The sequence below is a fragment of the Sander lucioperca genome, chromosome 24 (assembly GCF_008315115.2).
Source record: "Sander lucioperca isolate FBNREF2018 chromosome 24, SLUC_FBN_1.2, whole genome shotgun sequence".
Taxonomy (NCBI): domain Eukaryota; kingdom Metazoa; phylum Chordata; class Actinopteri; order Perciformes; family Percidae; genus Sander; species Sander lucioperca.
Genome location: NC_050196.1, coordinates 7,813,789 through 7,828,764, shown reverse-complemented (window position 1 = coordinate 7,828,764; position 14,976 = coordinate 7,813,789). Strand labels below are relative to the sequence as shown.

At 40.5% G+C, this 14,976-nt stretch overlaps 2 protein-coding genes across 2 annotated transcripts; both read right to left on the bottom strand.

The window, feature by feature from the left end:
* Positions 1-492: 492 nt before the first annotated feature.
* On the bottom strand, positions 493-3,102 carry LOC116044686 (thymosin beta-12). The gene is made up of 3 exons (XM_031292097.2): positions 2,841-3,102; positions 1,538-1,650; positions 493-1,379 (listed from the first exon to the last, which is right to left on the bottom strand). Exons 2-3 carry the CDS (start codon positions 1,635-1,637, stop codon positions 1,348-1,350), a joined length of 132 nt encoding a protein of 43 aa, XP_031147957.1. The 5' UTR covers positions 1,638-1,650; positions 2,841-3,102; the 3' UTR covers positions 493-1,347.
* Positions 3,103-4,245: 1,143 nt separating this feature from the next.
* Positions 4,246-14,421, bottom strand: LOC116044664 (ribose-phosphate pyrophosphokinase 2). Its single transcript, XM_031292070.2, has 7 exons — positions 14,110-14,421; positions 10,543-10,726; positions 8,887-8,985; positions 7,690-7,814; positions 7,237-7,410; positions 5,801-5,960; positions 4,246-5,466 (listed from the first exon to the last, which is right to left on the bottom strand). Exons 1-7 carry the CDS (start codon positions 14,229-14,231, stop codon positions 5,374-5,376), a joined length of 957 nt encoding a protein of 318 aa, XP_031147930.1. The 5' UTR covers positions 14,232-14,421; the 3' UTR covers positions 4,246-5,373.
* Positions 14,422-14,976: the final 555 nt, after the last annotated feature.

The following is a 14,976-nucleotide window of genomic DNA, read 5'->3' as shown; positions in this document are numbered from 1 at the left end:
GGTCCACAGTAGGAAGTGTCTACTTCCTGGATTGCAGGACTGTTTTCTCTGCAATAGTCACTTTAAAATGAGCTGTGTGCTGACCACAACCCCTTGAGAGAAGACCTTCGTGACAGGTGGTCTAACAAGTTGCTTTCATTTCCCTGCCTCCTCTCTCTCTCTACACATACAAATTCATCTCCTGTGCTGGTAAATCCCTGCAGGGCTTGAGACATTTAGGCCTTTTAATAGTGCACAGCCTCATCCCTACAGTAATTCTAAAAGGATTGTTTGGCATCTGCAGTCTGAGTGTGAAAGGTGGGTTAGACCAAGACGCGCAGCCTAACTGTAAGCTACGATATTAGGTTTGTAAAAGTAAAACTGTACTGTCAGCTAAAAAGGGAGTATGACAACGATGATGAAATGTGCAGCGATGTGTATAAAAAAAAAAAAAAAAAAAAAAAAAATGTGGTGTGAGGATTTGTGTGAAAAAGCACTCGGCATCACAGATCATTAGTAACAAATTCTTTTATTATTACAACATCTCATGGTTTCCCCATTTCTGGTAATGGTTTGTGGCAGAGTAACATCACTACTGGAACTCCTACTGTTGCAAACAAATGGAATCAATTGCCGGTATATTTTTCCTCCTTTTCCTCATTTGAGACAATTCAGAGACAGGTTGCAACACAAAAGCTATTCCGAATCACTCGGACAAAAAGGGCGTTACATTTACCGTAAATAAGGTCCGTTTGAGCTTCTCCCAGATCTAGATGGAATCCATTACATTTTTATCCTTGTGTACATGCAAAAAGAAAAAAGCATTGTGACAGACACAATCAACTTTTGGGGCATTTACATTTTGGCCAGCGTACAAACAATATTGTGCATTTCCCGAAAATTAGAATACGAAGAAACAAAAACAACAAAAAAAAAAAAAAGCTTGACGCCTTAGCTTGGGCGCAAAAAGCAGCCACACAGGAAGTTGGGTGATGGGTGTGTGAGACAGTGATGGGCTTCCTGGGACGCAGGCCACGCCCCGTCCCTTGGGCCTCTCTGCTGCATGCCAAGGTGGTGTTGAAGAAGAGATGTGCACCTTCTGCTGTTCCCCTCCTCCTCCAAATCCTCATCATCATCAGAAAGATGAGCAAGAAGGTGGTTAAGGTGGTATTTGTTGAGGGGACGGGGCCAACCGTCCTGACGAAAGCATCATCCCTTCACAAGCTGCGCAGCTTGGTTATTGTCGTCGTTTCATAAATTTTGGTTACAAAGTTATACAGCTAAAAAGAAGTGACTGAAAACAAGGCAATGCGGGAGGAGGGGTGGGAGGGGGCAGTGGGGAGGTGTACAGTGCATGATGGGAGGTCTTCACGACGTCTCTGCCTTCTCCTGTTCGATGGCTGTGGAAGAGAAGGAGATGTGAGATTCCTAAACTTAAGACCATATTGTACCAAGCTCCATTTTCTACACAGGTGTCAGCAAAGAGCACAGAAAGAATCAAGAGAAGAAAAGAAAAAAAAAGTGATGCAATGCCCCTCCCCAACAATTTGAGCCTTACTTTCTTTTGTAGGCAGGGGATTCTTCTCCTGCGTCTCTGTTTTCTTCAGCTTGGTCTTGTCGAAGTTGGTCACCTCTGAGATGTCGGGCTTGTCACTCATTGTTGCAGGTAGTCTGTCAGGTCAGAAAAGGAAGCACACAGTCTTTAAAACAGAGAGCACGTGACTGGTACCAATGCTGAAACTACAGGTAAGCCAGGCCAACAGATTACATCAACATATATATTTATCTAATGTATATTGATGAGGCTGTTCCACAATGTGTAAGCAAAATCCAGAGAACGTGGTCCGCCCTGACTTTTTGATCAGTCTTTAGGGCGTTGCCTAAAAATCTCAGTGCCCCCCCAAAAAGATTTTCTCTTTTTTTTTTTTTTTAAATCTGTTGTCCAGTTTAACTACATGCGCAACCGCAGACTACTTGTCCCCTCTAATGTGAGTCCGCCTCCCTTTGTTCGCCTACGGATCTACCCAGCGTGATTTGCCTGCCATCCGTCCCGTTATCCAACAGACAGCCCAGGATATACTGCACACAGAGGACAGACAGGCTGCTCCAGACAATGAAGCCAGTCCAAACCCGACATTTACATAACAACAGGAGTTCTAATGCTGGGCTGACTGAGAGGGGGAAAAAAAAGAGAGAGAGACCACATGCTCATGTGTAAATATCTTTAAAAATAACTAGAGGGATTTAAAAAAAAAAAAAAAAAAAGGGGATGTAATCTAGAGGTGAAATATTGATTTATGGGTGTCTACTCAGGAGCTTTCCACATGGAAGCTGTGCACCATCCGCAATTCACTTGTCACGTACATCTCGCCTTGGGGTGCAATCTGAAGGAACCACCGCCCAGATTGGCGTTTTTCTGCACAGTCACGTTAGTCTGAAAATCCAAAGTTGAACTCCATTGCTTCAAAAATATACTCAAAAATTTCCCACCAGACGTGTTTATGCCCAAATAAAGCGCGTAACATCATATCATTTTAATAACGGAACCATACTGCTCGACCACAAACTGCAACAAAGGAAATGCGTGAATGTGTGCGCTTGAGACAAAGACGTGCCACACGTGCCTGCCCTGCTGTCACATTTCACTGTGTTATTCGCTAATCAATACAAAAATAAAATAAAAAATACAAACTGCATTCACTTAAAACTGGTATTATCTTATATTCTGTCCCTGGTTCATCCATTTGGCGCAACATTGTTTCCCTGCGCCTGGATCCCATTCCTCACATAAATCCTACTCTCTTCTAGCTGCAGGCAATAAATGCTCAAACAATAGAAATTATTTGTTGCATGAAGCTTACCGAAGCGTTGGCTGATGGCTGGATGGTCTCTGGTCAGTGCGTTGCAGCAGTAGTGGCGCGTCTTTGCGCAAGCATTAGATATAGTCAGAAATATGCTAATGACATCTGACATCACCAGTTCCCATCCTCCGTATCTCCCCCTGCTGGAGAGAAACGAACCGTCCATCCTCATGCTGAAACCAAACGCTAAAAACTAAAAAAAGAGCCTCATATTATCTCCCACAGGAAAGAAATGTAAAAAAAAAAAAAAAAATGGATTTATTGTGTTTTTTTTGCTCTTTACTTAGTGAAGAGCTAAGTAATACAGTCCACCTTTCATGTTATCGCTGTTTTATGTCATACATGGCAGCCATGGACTTCAGTTTACCATCTTTATAGCTGTTCTACTTCAAATGTATTATTAGTCCAACTGCACTTGATGTGAAAATGACTCTAGTTGACTTCAATGGCACCTTATTTCTCCTCATTACTTGTATCTGTCTGCAGCTGCTCTGGCTGCACATTAATATAGACAGAGCGCCCCCTGGTGGCAATGTAACATTCATCCTCATCATTATACAGTACGCCTCAGCACATAAAGGCAATCCTGTGTGTATTAGTAGATGAAGTACGATTAAAAATAAAGAAATACTAGATTTGATCTTTTAAGACTTTCTGTGTACAGAACTGTGAATGTGCAAGCATCTGCCCTAAAGTGCATCAAATGACTGCGTACCGCAACAAATCAAATGTCTTTGTGCATCCATATTGAGCTGTTGATCAAATTACTGACAATTCATTAGCGGAATAAGTATTCAGATAGCAATTAATGTATAAATACTCTATTGCAAGTACGAATCCTGCATTCAAACTCTCGTTTTACCCTTTTCGAGCCTCAAACTGTTAAACATTTTTTTTATGTAAAACTTGTAAAGCAGTAGAAAATGGAAATACTTAAGTACAATACCTGAACATTTTATTTAAGTACAGTACTTGATTAAAAAGGTACACTGTAGTTGATCAAAACAAATAATTTCAACAGTTCTTAGCATTTCAAATAGCATTAAAAAAAGAATCTTCACATAGTCCACTTCCTAAAATGAAAAGTGTATTTTCTTTAGTTAACCCTCAGGATCAAACTCATTGCCATGCGATAAATAGCCATCAAAATGAGTTAAAAAAAAAAAAAAAAAAGTACCATTTTATTCATCATATTTCTAATCAAACTTTTTGTGCATTTACTAAACAGGTACGTTATTGAGTTGCATTATAGGAAGTGTAGTATGCATCATTTTAGTCAAGTGTATCTCAAGTTTCTACTTCTGCGATCTAACAATTTAAATCTGTTTCCCACAAATCCGCCAACTAAATTGCTGTAATGTTCCTTTAAATTGACTAATTAAAAAAGAGAGCACAGAGAAGCATCTGTAAGCCATTGTCAAAGCTTTATTGTCAAATGAACAGCTCTCAAGGGATAACAAAAAAATTAAATCACGCTTTCCCACCAAAAAACCTTTTTAATTCACCTACAGGCAAACAGTGAAACCTGCCTCATTCAAATATAAGTGACCCGTTACAGCTGTGATGACAATGTCACTATTTTTAAGACATATTACGGTAGAAATCATAACACTATAACAAGCTTAGGGCTCAACTTGATTTCATGACCTTTTGGAACAGAGGTAAAACACCCAACTACACCTCGTATTATACACCTTTAATCAACAGACCTTGTCAATACGTTTCGTTTTTTTTAAGCACAATTATTAAAAGGAAAAGGTTGTCATACAGATGAGCCACCGATGGGCGACAGCAGCTTATTGTGGGAGAAATGACACATTCATGTGGCTCACTAATAAAAAAAAAAATTAAAAAAAAAATAAAAAAAAGAGAGAAAACTAAAAGTGAGTAAATTACATGTGTATCTTTCATTTGACTCCTGTTTGTGTCTGTGGTCAGAACACATTTCCACTTGCGGTGCAGATTTTAAACTGTGGCCTGATGATAGCACTAAGCATAACATTTTACAATCAATATAGCATTATGGGTTAGGCGATTTTATTTTAAAACTTTTAGCAGCTGTTAAAGCAAACACTATACCACATTCTCAACTATTTTAATGACTTTATGAAGCCGAATGGGTCAAAAATATTTCTCATCACATGACATAGTGGAATGCTTTGTTTAAACGTGAGTTCAATATGAGGTACAAATAATACATAGTTACATAATGGAGCCTTTGGTTAAAATGAAGGCCAGGCCTCGGGTGATCAAGGTTGGCAAGACTGAAACTGAAAATAAAAATTAAGAAATAAAAAAAGAAAAACATATCCATAAATACAAACTTGGTCTTCAGAGAAGGACGTGATATGTCGCTCTGTCTCCTGGGTGAGAATGTCAAACAATGTGTGGCCATGACATTTTAAACAGTCATATTGAGGTTGGCCAAAAACCATCAGGCCTCTTTTCGAGCCTATTCTGGAGGATATGCGGCAACAAGGGCCAGCCCAAGGGAGGGGGGGGGGGGGGGCTGGGGGCCACCCTCTCTCATTCTTTACAAGGGTACGTGGCTGAAGAGGTAGGACACTGACTCGCCGTTGTGGGTTCTCCTGATCGCCTCCGCCAGGATCATGGAGATGTCGATGACCTGGACCAAGCAAGTCAAAACGGGAGGAAAATAAAACCTTGTTCCTAAATATTTCACTATTTTTGTCTTTCTGCACATTACATCTATTGAAAGCCTAATCCCGTCCTCTGTCACTACCCCCCCCCCCCTCCAACTAAAACTTTCTATGCAGTACATTTTGAAGTATTTAAGGGAAAAACAGCATCTACGAGTGCGAAATACACTTAGACAAAAATCTAGCCATTGTTGTAATACATAACAAGACAGTTTGGTCAAGTGTTGGTGCAGCCTTTAAAACCAACACGTGGCACATATTCAGGGGCAGAAGCCTATGTAACTTTGGGTGTATGCGTACCTGTATTTTCGGGCACGCCTTCATCTTCTCTTCCTGTGGGATGGTGTTGGTCACCACTACGGCCTCGAACGGGGCGCTGTTAATGCGAGAGATGGCGGGACCGGAGAAGATGCCGTGTGTGAGGATGGCGTAAACCTTTACTGCGCCAGCGTCAATCAGCCTAAAGGAGAAATGAAGGCAGTTTAAAATGTATTAAGAGAAAATGTTGAATTTATTCTACTTTACGTACAGTGGTGCTCATAAGTTTATGAACCCATGCTAAAAGTTGACTAAAAAGAGGAATACAAAACACAACATCTTTTGGAAATTGATCTTAATGCCTTAATTAAATAATTAGGAAAAATCTAACCTTTAAAAGGACACCAATTTTCTTTGTGAATGAATAATGTATTGTATATAAATAAATGTTCTTCCTTAAAATATAGGGGGCATAAGTATACACACCCCTATGTTTTATAGGCAGATTTTAATTTTTAAAAAGGCCAGTTATTTCATGGATCCAGGATACTATGCATCCTGATAAAGTTCCCTTGGCCTTTGGAATTAAAAATAGCCCCACATCATCACATACCCTTCACCATACCTAGAGATTGGCATGGGGTACTTTCCTTAAGATCATCTCTCAGTGCAAATCAAACCAGCTATTAGGCTAACTGAAATAAAACCATGCCAATCTCTAGGTATGGTGAAGGGTATGTGATGATGTGGGGCTATTTTAATTCCAAAGGCCAAGGGAACTTTATCAGGATGCATAGTATCCTGGATCTGGTGTATACTTATGCCCCTGTATTTTAAAGAAGAACATTTATTTATTTACGATACATTATTCACTCACAAAGAAAATTGGTGTCCTTAAAAAGGTTGGATTTTTCCTAATTAAGATCAATTTCCAATAGATGATTTTTTTTGATTCCTCTTTTTAGTCAACTTTAGCATGGGTTCATAAACTTATGAGCACCACTGTATATGTGTATGTCATTCTAAAACCATCTTCTTTTAAAGCTTTCTACGAGGTGATGAAACCACGTCCGATTTTCATTTCCTCTCTTTCATTTATGACACAATTTTAATACTTTTAATTATTACATTTTATTGACTTACATAACCTTTCAGCTCAGGTTGTACTGATTTTAGGGATGTGACGCATTTGACGACACTCCAAGAAATGACAGCACAATAAGCAAACATACCAATGTAGGCACTGGTGGACTGTTGCAGAGTTCAAAGGGTTTATGGATCAAAGGTGCAATACCTCAATTGATAAAAAGCACCGTATCAGTGTCACGCTGCAGTCATCACAGCCTAGCCTGGTGCCAAGTCTGCACACAGAGTTCAACACTTAAGACTGGGATCCCAATTTCAATTCGGACTAAAGCCTAGCCGAGGCCATCGCACTTCACAGACAAAGTGAAAAAAAGGGTCGAAATGACACTGACTTGTCGGCGGCGTGGCAGATGGTGCCACAGGTGTCGGCCATGTCGTCCACCATGATGGCCACGCGGTCCTTGACGTCGCCCACCAGCACCATGCGGTCCACTTCGTTGGCCTTCTTCCTCTCTTTGTGGATGAGAGCGAAGTCCACGTTCAGACGGTCTGCGATGGATGTCACGCTGGACAGAGGAACAGGAAGAGAGGCCCGTTAGGTGCCTTCAACTGCCCGTCAAACAACGGGGACTTGCTGACTCTCAATTTGACCTCGTGGCGGCAATGCGCTGGAGCTCGCCTTCAAAATGGTGTAAACCAAGCAGTAATCTAAAGAAACTTCCGCACATTAACAAGGATTTGCGGGCATCTCCGAATATGAACTTACATATGAGGAATATGAGGAGCTCAGAGTCGACTGACTCACATTGACATCATTGTGTCCCTGAAATCTCACTGTATCTTACCGTTTTGCTCCGCCGGCATCTGGGGACACTATGATACAATTTTTCCACTCTGGAATATTTTCTCTGATCCACTGCAGGACAGCGGGCTCTGCGTAAAGGTTGTCCACAGCGATGTCAAAAAAGCCCTGGAAAGAAAGACGAGAGCGTGAAGTTCCTTATAAAAAAACATTTTAGGTTTAAACAGTCAGTCCGGGAATACACACCGCCTGTGGCACAAATCCACTTTTAATAATATGAAAACATTATACCGCCATACCTTGTTTTAAAAAGCAAAGCACACGGCACGACGGCAATTTAAAGAGCAATTCAAAATTGCATTGCCTGGTCCCCCTGTCTGTGCGGGTCATTACAACAGAGGCTAGTTTTCTTCCTCTAGACCCCAAGAGTTGTTAAATACCTATGCCGTTTCCCGGGTTACTCCGCCCCTGAACCAAGGAGGCCATGTCATAAAATAAAGACATCGCCGGACATCAGTGTGGACTGTACGGAGTTGCAATTTGTAAAGACACAGAGAGCCTGAGAGGGAGCCAAGTGAAGAGTAGTAGTAGAAATACTAATTCTACTACAGCAACTACAACTACTAAGCGCTAGCAGTTAATAATGTCAATCAGTGCGAGTGTTGGGGGCAAATTGACATTCTCCTCCTTTCCACTCATTCATACCCCACTATTCTGTCTTCACTGCCTCTGCTGAAGCATCACTAAGCTAAGCTAGCACTTCCAATTAGGGCTGCTCCCTCTTAGTCGATTAGTCGACTAATCGGTCGTTTTGGTCTTAGTCAACTAAGATTTCTTTAGTCGATTTGTCATGTTTTATGCTTTTTTCATGCTGAATGACTTATTAACGTACGAGCACATCTCTGGTAAACACAAGAATTAAAGTGGTGCTTTTGCATGACTCTTAGCGGAGAAACTGAGATTTACAGATCTGTCGATTAAATCAACTAATCGATTAGTCGATACAATTGAATGAGTGTTAGTCGACTAAGAATTTCTTCAAATCGAGCACAGCCCTACTTCCAATGGCTCTTAACCTCCATTTAGGCCATCGGTGAAGGCGGGAGAATACAAAATAACTCATACAAACTTAAGTTCTTTAGTGCCATTGATGAAACGAAAGCTAGCAGTAGTTTGTTACACAAGCTTTCAATGAACTATCACACACACTGTGAAACACACCGTGAAACTGTGTACTAACCTGGATCTGTGAGGCGTGGAGGTCCATCGTGATGATGTGGTCGGCGCCGGCCACGGACAACATGTTTGCCACCAGCTTGGCTGATATGGGTGCTCGGCTCTGGGACAAGCATCAAGACACATTCGCTTGAGGTGAGTAAGTAGGAAAAAAATATTGGAACTTTAAAAATACTGGAAGGTTTTCCTCTTTTTTTTCCCCCCCCCCTTCTATGCAAATCACTGTCAAAATAAAATGTTATGTGGACTTCAAAATTGATTATCAACTCAGTGGACAGCCTCCGCTTGCTAAGGAACGTTTTTAAGATAGTACCCCGCTGTGAGCTTTGTCAGGGAGCTCTGTCTTACTGTAAGAATCTGTGTCAGGAGTTTACCCGTGACCTTTCCATTACAGCCATAAAAAAAATAAAATAATCACAGGCTCGTTCACTCAAGAAAAGCCAACACGGCGTAGATGTAGACGTCAGGCGACGGGCTTCAGGGCTTGTTGACATAACACTGGACTACCCGGTGATGGTGGCTGAGCTTGTGATCGTGCGAATGCCTCAGAGAAAATGCAGTTTGGAGATTCAGGCTGACTAGACGCTTACTGCAACCCGATGAACTGAATTGAGTGATAAGAAATTCCATTTTTTTCATATTTTTATTTAAAATTGACTAAAACAATAATGACAGGAGAATGAAATGGGAATAAACGGGGAATAAAGGAAGCCTGAACATCTTTCCTGTACCCCTCAAGGCAACATGTGGATGAGGTGCACCCTCACATGTTCCACCCTCATGAGAGTAAGCTTGTCTGCAGGCGGAGGTGCCGACTAGTGCTAGTACTAGAGCTCTCTCTTGTTGCCTAATACGGACCCGATGTGCTTCTGTAGTTACATAAACAACCGAGGCAACTCATGATAATAATTTGCAAGATAAGCAGGTTGTGTGAACCAGTTTCTCAGATCAGTCTGATGTGTCAATTTCAGTTGTTCCGAGCAGAACGCGGCTCAAATGGCAAATCGGAGCGCCGGAGCAAAACCACCGTTCACGGTACATTGTGTACATGCGATTTTTCCCATTAATACACCACTGCAACATTAAGTAACATTTTAATCTGTAGTGCTACAGAGGAAATACTATCATTTAGCATTTATGCACATCATATAAACATTTTCATAAAGGCTTTATAACAAACTGTAGATGCAGATGTAAGGAATTTTTGGGTCGCTGTAAATTATAGATGTGGTCTAGACCTACTCTACCTGTAAAGTGTCCTGAGATTATGATTTGACACTATACATACAATTTAAATTGAATTGTTTATTAAAGTACAGTATTTGTCAGTAATTATACCTTCAACGAAGATATTTGATATTATTACAACTATGTTTTACTCTTACATAAGTGAGGAGTACATTATAGTGTTATGAATAATTGATTAGATGTTTATAAATGCTAAGCTAGGGGAGGTTTAAGTAAAGTGCTACCCATGCATGCATGTACTCATTCTGATCAATAAAAAAAAAAAAAAAAAAAAAAGGTCACAGTTGAAGTGGGTAAGTAAGTCTTTTGTAGTATTCTCGTATCATTAGGAATGAAAAAATGTAATGATATGAAACATTTGTGTCGGAGTTATGGTGTGTGTGTGTGTGTGTGTGTGTGTGTGTGCATCTACCTTGTCCTTTTTGTCCTGCCGGGCGTAGGGGAAGCAGGGGATGACTGCGGTCACACGGGACGAGGAGGCAATCTTGCAGGCGTTAATCATGATGAGCAGCTCCATCAGGTTGTCGTTGATTTCGCCGCAGCCGCTCTGCACGATGTACACGTCCTCGCCGCGCACGCTCTCCCCGATCTCCACACTGTTTGAGCGACAAAAGGAGGGAAACGTGTCAGCTTTAGGGTTGCGCTAAAGAGCAAAGATCTCCGGCTGATGGGAGCCTGAGGGCGGTGCTTTTAAATGAAAGTGATTCTAAGACTTCAGCACATCTTCGTGAACAAGTATTGACAAGTTGTTGGCCAGCATTAAACCATCTCTAGACAGCAGTATTAACATTTAGTAATAAAGCCTTTCCAGATTATCATTCAGTTTAGTATAAGAGCCAATGAGATATCTGTTGAGATATGAGTTATACGTGTTCACTCACAGTCAAGTTATGTATGACACATCTGCCTTGAAGGTTAAGAAACATGTTTGGGCCGAGTCCCTCTGCTCATCTGAGGATGTTTGAAAAAAAAAAAAAAAAAAAAACTTTTTTGTGCCACACAAACACACAACACAGACACTGAAGCAGGCAGCACGTGTGTGTGAAAGCATTCCTGTGGGGGGATGACCAGGCCCTGGTCATGTGATCACATGATGTGTACAGTTGTGAAGGGTGAGAGTCTGTGCAGTCACAAGGCCAGTGTTTTTTTTTTTTTTTTTTTTTTTTAAAAAGAGAGGCCAGCCCTTACAAAAGGTAGTACACCTCTGCAGATAAAGTTTAAACCCACCGACTACTAAAGCCATACTCGCAACCAAAAGTAACAATGTGGCTAATTAGGAGATCATTTGGACACAACCAGGGAATGCCTTGATTTAAGGATGATTTTCCTTATCTATGAATCTATCAAATTATTCACTCAATCCATTAATAAAAGTGAAAAACGGCAATGCCAGTTTCCCAGAGTCCAAGGACATCTCCGACCACCAGTCCAAAACCCATATTGATCACATAAGCCACAAGACCGCAAATCCTCCTAAAACTTGATAAGCTGTGTTGCACATTTTGGCCAATTTCTTCCCAGTCAATAAACTAATTGATTGTCCGCTCTTTAAGCTCCATCTAAAACCATCAGCTATAGGGCCATCTTGAGTTTTGGTACCAATAACACATTTTCTTTTGCAAAAGCCATTTTTTCCCCCATTTAGAAAAATGTTTAAGACACTCAAATCCTTAAAAATGTTTCTCTAAATCAGAGTCTCAGTTCAAAGAAACCCTAAACAACAGTACCAATCTAATCAGAAGTCAATGGCATCTTTCTCTGTGCTATGGCCACATTTTGGTCAGTGCAAAGAAAGTAGTATGGTTCAGTACCTAGCCCTAAGATAAGCCACCTTGAGAAAAACATTTTCTTGCCGCAGAGGCTAAAATTAACAGCAGTCAAGGTGACACAACGTGGGAACAAAACAGAAAACAAAAAGTGATGTCTTCAATACATACATTACCAATGTGGGCTCTTTTTTGATATTCTAAAATCTTCCTGAAGGTACTGCATTTATCAGTTTATATACAAAGAGCACCCGAGCAAACAACAGTGTCAATAAAATCTTTATTTTGACATTTCTCCCTGAGCAAAGGGACAACCCTTCCAAGGAATGCACTCCCTCTGCGTGGGTCCTTGACCTCTGAGAATCACCTGGCAAAACCTGTGTTGGAGCTGTGAGAAGAGCTGTTATTAGTGTATGGTTCTCACCTCTCCGTTAGTCTGTGAGGATGAGAAAATAATCTTTGTTTTGCATGTCGCCCAAACAGCTGTGTTCCCTAGAGAGAACCCTGAGCATGGATAAACTGAGCTTTCCCTGGATTTTAAGAGTTGTGGGTGGAAACATTACCAGCAGGGAGGGGATAAAAAAAGGGTCAAGACACATTTACAAGACCTGTTTAACCGAGAATAGTAGCGTTGGAAAGCACTCTTTAGTTTCATGCAAATGAAAGATTACAAAACAAATACGCCGTTTGGTGGATGCTGGATGATTTTATCCAGAGTGCATTGCAATACAGTGAGTGCATCAGTGAGTGACCACAGCAGGAATTAAACTGGATCAGAAAAAAAAAAAAAAAAAAAAACACTAATGCAGTGCATGGTTTCCTATTACTAAATCAAAGTGCATAATATGGACTTAGATGAGATGGTTAGAACAGCACAAACACATCAGAATAGCTTCAGCATCAGATAAACGACTTTGTATTGCGTTCAGGTCACTTGAAACTTGAGCAAACACGCCATTCGCTAAGAGGTCATCTGCAGAGGTACAAAACAAGCTACATGAGCTTCTAAATTACTCTGCTCACGACCAGGCAGTACAATTAATACGTATAATAATTTGCTATGCTAATAGTAAACGAGGCTAACTGCTAGCGTGCAGTGAGTAATTCAACTAAGGGTTAGCTTGGCTGCTTTGGAAATGAGCCAAAATTAACTGCATGTGACTTAACTTCCCTTGTAAAACAGGCAGTAATGAGAGCTACCTAGCTATACATATCTTTATTCTTAAATAACTGCAAGTTATCCTCTCAGTTTAGAGACAATATTTGACATTTAATACCTCTGTCTAAGTTACTATTAATAACTTTGTCAGATGCTTATAACTACAGTAAGCCACGTTATTATCTGTAGTAAGCCATTTAAATAAAGCCATGTTAAATGACAGTAAGCGAGCCCGCTTGCTATGCTTCTTTTCGGCAGAAATTGGGCAACATTGGTGCCTAACCCTAAACAACAGCGTTTCAAGGAGGTGTACCATCGCCTGTGTCCATTTGTAACAACATCAACACGTTTCAGGGCTACAGCTAGCTAGCTAACAGTATTCATCTAACGTTAGCTAGGAGAAGACTTTCCAGGTGTCTTGTCATGTAGGCTAACATTCGGACTGTGCTTTAAATGCTTAGCTAGAGTTAATATTTTAACGGGGTAATTAAACAAGCAGCTAGCTAGCAACCCTCTCTCATAAAAAAAAGGGCTTTTCTACAACGTTTAGACTTAAATGAGGGGCTTGGGGGGAACACTTTGCAATACATGTACACAATCTGGCCTGGTACTTTGTGCCTCCTCCATAACGTTAATCACCCATCACACGGGAAACATACGTAACGTTAGCGTAGTTAGCGTGATATGTTACGTAATTTCTAAACTTCTCTGGTTCTGTCAGTCTGCTTTATTTGAACAAATACTAAGGCAGATGTGGTAATTACAAACTCAACTACTATGATTAAATGTTAAAGTTAACGGTAAAGCTGTCCGATAAAGGACGCACATATATGCTCGCTTGCTAGCCTGGTGTGTTTACATGCAGCTAGACTTTACAGCTTTTCCAGCTGCATAGTAAACTATTGTTAGCTTCAAGCTAACCTACCCACATGTGGTACCAAGGCTGGAGCAACATGAGAAGCTATCCGATAGAGCAACACAAACGTGCTTCTCATGCTAATGTCAAAAGTCAAGAGAATAATAAGCGTTGTCTACAAATTAAAATTGTACTCGCCATGTCTCCTGATTGCTGAATTTTTTCGTTATCACTTTCCCCAGCTCTAGTCCCAGTCGATCAGCCACTTTCTGGGACAGGTCGTGGTGGGAGCTCCCGCTAAAAAGCACGATGTTAGGCATGTCCGTAAAACCGCTGCAGTTTGCTTAAGAAAGGAAAATAAAGGAGAGTAAAAAAATACGACAGGTAGCCCCACTCAAGGGTTACGAAAATGGACAAAATAGCGTGCTAACGTTGCAGCCTTAGCATTGCACTGGTTCAGCACTGGAGTAGCGAGCAGAGAGGGAATTTCAGGTCAGTATTTGCATAGTAAAAGGGAAGTGCCCTCCTCTCATTGGTCAGTGTAGTATGCTGCCTTCAGACACACGTACACTTACTACGCTGCTGTATTATTTATCAAACATACAAATGCTTGTTTTTAAGATTAACAAATACTGTTTAACTATTTAAAACTCTCATTCTAAAAATGTGCTTTTAAGTTGGTGTTACTTATTTTTATTACTAACTTATTTTCCCTGATGATGCTCCGTTTTATTATTTTATGTTAGATGTTGTTTTTTACTTGACTGTTTTCATCCTGTTTTTCTAAAGCACTTTGTAACCTTATTTTGAAAATGTTAAGGATGTTGCTTGTAATTATTATGTTGTTGGAGAACAAATGCAGTGCTTATATGTACATTTTTGCTTAGTCTTTCATAATCATAAACAAAACATATTTGGGTTTTGGACAGTTGGTAGAAAAAAAAAACAAGTTGTTTGAATGTTTCAACTTGTGCTTTTGGAAATAATAATGTGAATTCTTTTTTTTTTAGTTTTTATATCATTGTCTGGCATTTTAGAGAGGAGAAGGTCACCTGATAGCTGATG